Raw genomic sequence first — 2,369 nt, 5'->3', positions numbered from 1 at the left:
GAGGTACCGTAGGATCATTCACAGAGCCTGTGGTTCCACAGTTGTTAGCACCAGACACCTCTCAGGTCACATAGTAGATCACATCTGCTCCAAACTATGGATATGCGATTACTCCAACTTAAACTGTTTTAGAAAGAGGAGAGCAGTTTACAGCTTTCTTGGTCTCAGATTCAAGAAAGTGAATGACTGTAGATTTCAATAAATACCTCTAAGTCGTGACATTAAATTGCATGTACAGGACCTTCGTCTGGCTGATCTAATGCAGCTTAACAGTGCAATAAGCCATTTTGCCAAACTCCTTATTTATGGTATACGTATGTTTGCTTTTTCTCAACAAGAAAAGGAATCATCAGAGATTAAATGTAAAAAATGGGAATATAGGCTAAAGCTATAGTTTGGTATCTAAGCAACTGGCTAGATTTACAAAGAAATTCACTCCCACTTTTCCTATAAATTACAGGAAAGCAACCTCCAAATTTACAGCTGGTTGTACAAAGAAGCAGTTTGAAACAAACTAAGACTATTGTGAGTTAACTAAATTTGACTGAAATATCCAGACTGTGGACCCGAGTAGCCACAGAAGAAATGAAATGTGTTTTTATTGTCTCAGACATCATTCAGAGTTCTCTGGATGGTTATGGGGAAACTCATCCAGACCACACCTTGAAGCATAGATGAAACTATCTATTTCCTAAAGGGCAAGTACAACATAGTGTTTTTATAATGAGCCAGTATTTTTCTGAAGGAAAGTAAACATGCATTTGGGAAACAATGGGTCAGGTTTTACCATATTTGTAATGATCACAGAATTTTTAAGCTCTACATTATTGCTTCAGCATCACAGAAACAGCAATGAACAAGCAGCTTCTAGGCTATGGAAAGTACTTTTTACTACATGTGCCACATAACAACACCACACAGTTATATTTCTGTTTGTTTTAGACAACACTGATTTCAGAATGGGCTCCATTAGTGCAGCAAATGCTGAAGTCTGTTTCGATGTGTTCAACGAGCTGAAAGGCCAGCACACAAATGAGAACATCTTGTATTCCCCCCTGAGCATCATTGCAGCCTTGGCCATGGTCTATATGGGAGCAAGAGGAAACACTGAGTACCAGATGGAGAAGGTAAGTTATACAAATGAATTTTGATCATTTTGATTCTGGTCAACAGAACGACATGTTATCCATGAATATCTTTGAGACTTTCTCCACTTGAGGGGACAGCCATAGTACATTTACCTCTGGATTTAAATTTGGCTAGAAGAAGGACATTGAGCCATGAAGTTTGGATCTGGATCTAACTTTTCACCTACCATTGCTTTTCACCACGAAAGGTAAGAATGGTTTCTACTACTGAGAAGTCTTGAAGAATGGTTATGGCAGATCTCTTGCTTCAGCTTGTGTTATCTCGCAGACTTGACTCCTTCCAGGTAGAATGAAGAAACTGTAATGTATAATAGATACAGAAATCAGGAGTCACAGTTACAGGTACAATAGGGGTGTAGCTGGTTTCTAGACAGAAAAGTAGTTGGAAGGTCCTATTCAAAAATTTTCAGAGTAGCACATGCAGTAAAAGAAAATGAATTTCAAGCTCACATGAAACTTCTCAGTTCAGCAATTGGTTATTCCAAGCCAGATTTGAACACAAACACCAGTGACTCTCAGTGGACTTCACATACTTCATTTCTTCTTGTGCTGCTTCCATTTGCAGGCTCTTCACTTTGACAACATTGCAGGACTTGGGGGAAGCATTCAGACAAAGGTACAGAAACCTAAGGTACATTTATTTTTCTCTCACACACATTTTTTTTCCTGAGAACAGAACTTAAAACTGCTCTGACTGTGCTTCAAATAGGTCCAGCCCCTTCCCAAACCTAAGCTAATGCTCTTAACCCAGGACAAGTGGAAAACTCAAATTTGTTCAAAAAACACAAAAAGAAGGCAGGTTTCACATGTTGCACCAGAAAAAGTGATAGGACGTGGAAGGACATTTTGAGCACCAAGGTTACCTTCCTAGATTGATAAGAACTTTTCTCCATGGTCACTTGATGCATTTGGAAGGATAAAACAAGCCATGCCCTCAGGACTGTCCTCATCCACTTGGGTTCTCCAAGCTCAAGGTGGGGCTTGCAAAGGACAAGAAGATTTTTCCTTTCCCTTTTGCTTTTCCCTTTCCCTTTTCCTTTTTCATTTCCTTTTCCTTTCCCTTTTCCTTCCTCTTTTCCCTTTTCCTCTTCCTTTTTCTCTCCCTTTCCCTATTGCTTTCCCTCTCCCTTTCCCATTTCTCTCTTTCCATTTTTCTGCTCCCTTCCCTTCCCTTCCCTTCCCTTCCCTTCCCTTCCCTTCCCTTCCCTTCCCTCCCCTCCC

General features: G+C 40.1%; 1 protein-coding gene across 1 annotated transcript in view; it reads left to right on the top strand.

Annotated features, from left to right (window-relative positions):
- The window catches only part of LOC110394578 (ovalbumin-related protein X-like), a 9,227-nt gene continuing 7,402 nt past the window's right edge, over positions 545–2,369 (top strand). Inside the window, exons 1-2 of the mRNA XM_021388531.1 lie at positions 545–1,127; positions 1,714–1,779. Coding sequence (XP_021244206.1) covers positions 960–1,127; positions 1,714–1,779 — 234 coding nt within the window. The 5' untranslated portion in view covers positions 545–959. The remainder of the gene's footprint in view (positions 1,128–1,713; positions 1,780–2,369) is intronic.

This window comes from Numida meleagris, chromosome 2 (assembly GCF_002078875.1).
Source record: "Numida meleagris isolate 19003 breed g44 Domestic line chromosome 2, NumMel1.0, whole genome shotgun sequence".
Lineage (NCBI taxonomy): Eukaryota > Metazoa > Chordata > Aves > Galliformes > Numididae > Numida > Numida meleagris.
The sequence above is the reverse complement of the archived record's forward strand: the minus strand, read 5'-3'. Positions and strand labels throughout refer to the sequence as shown.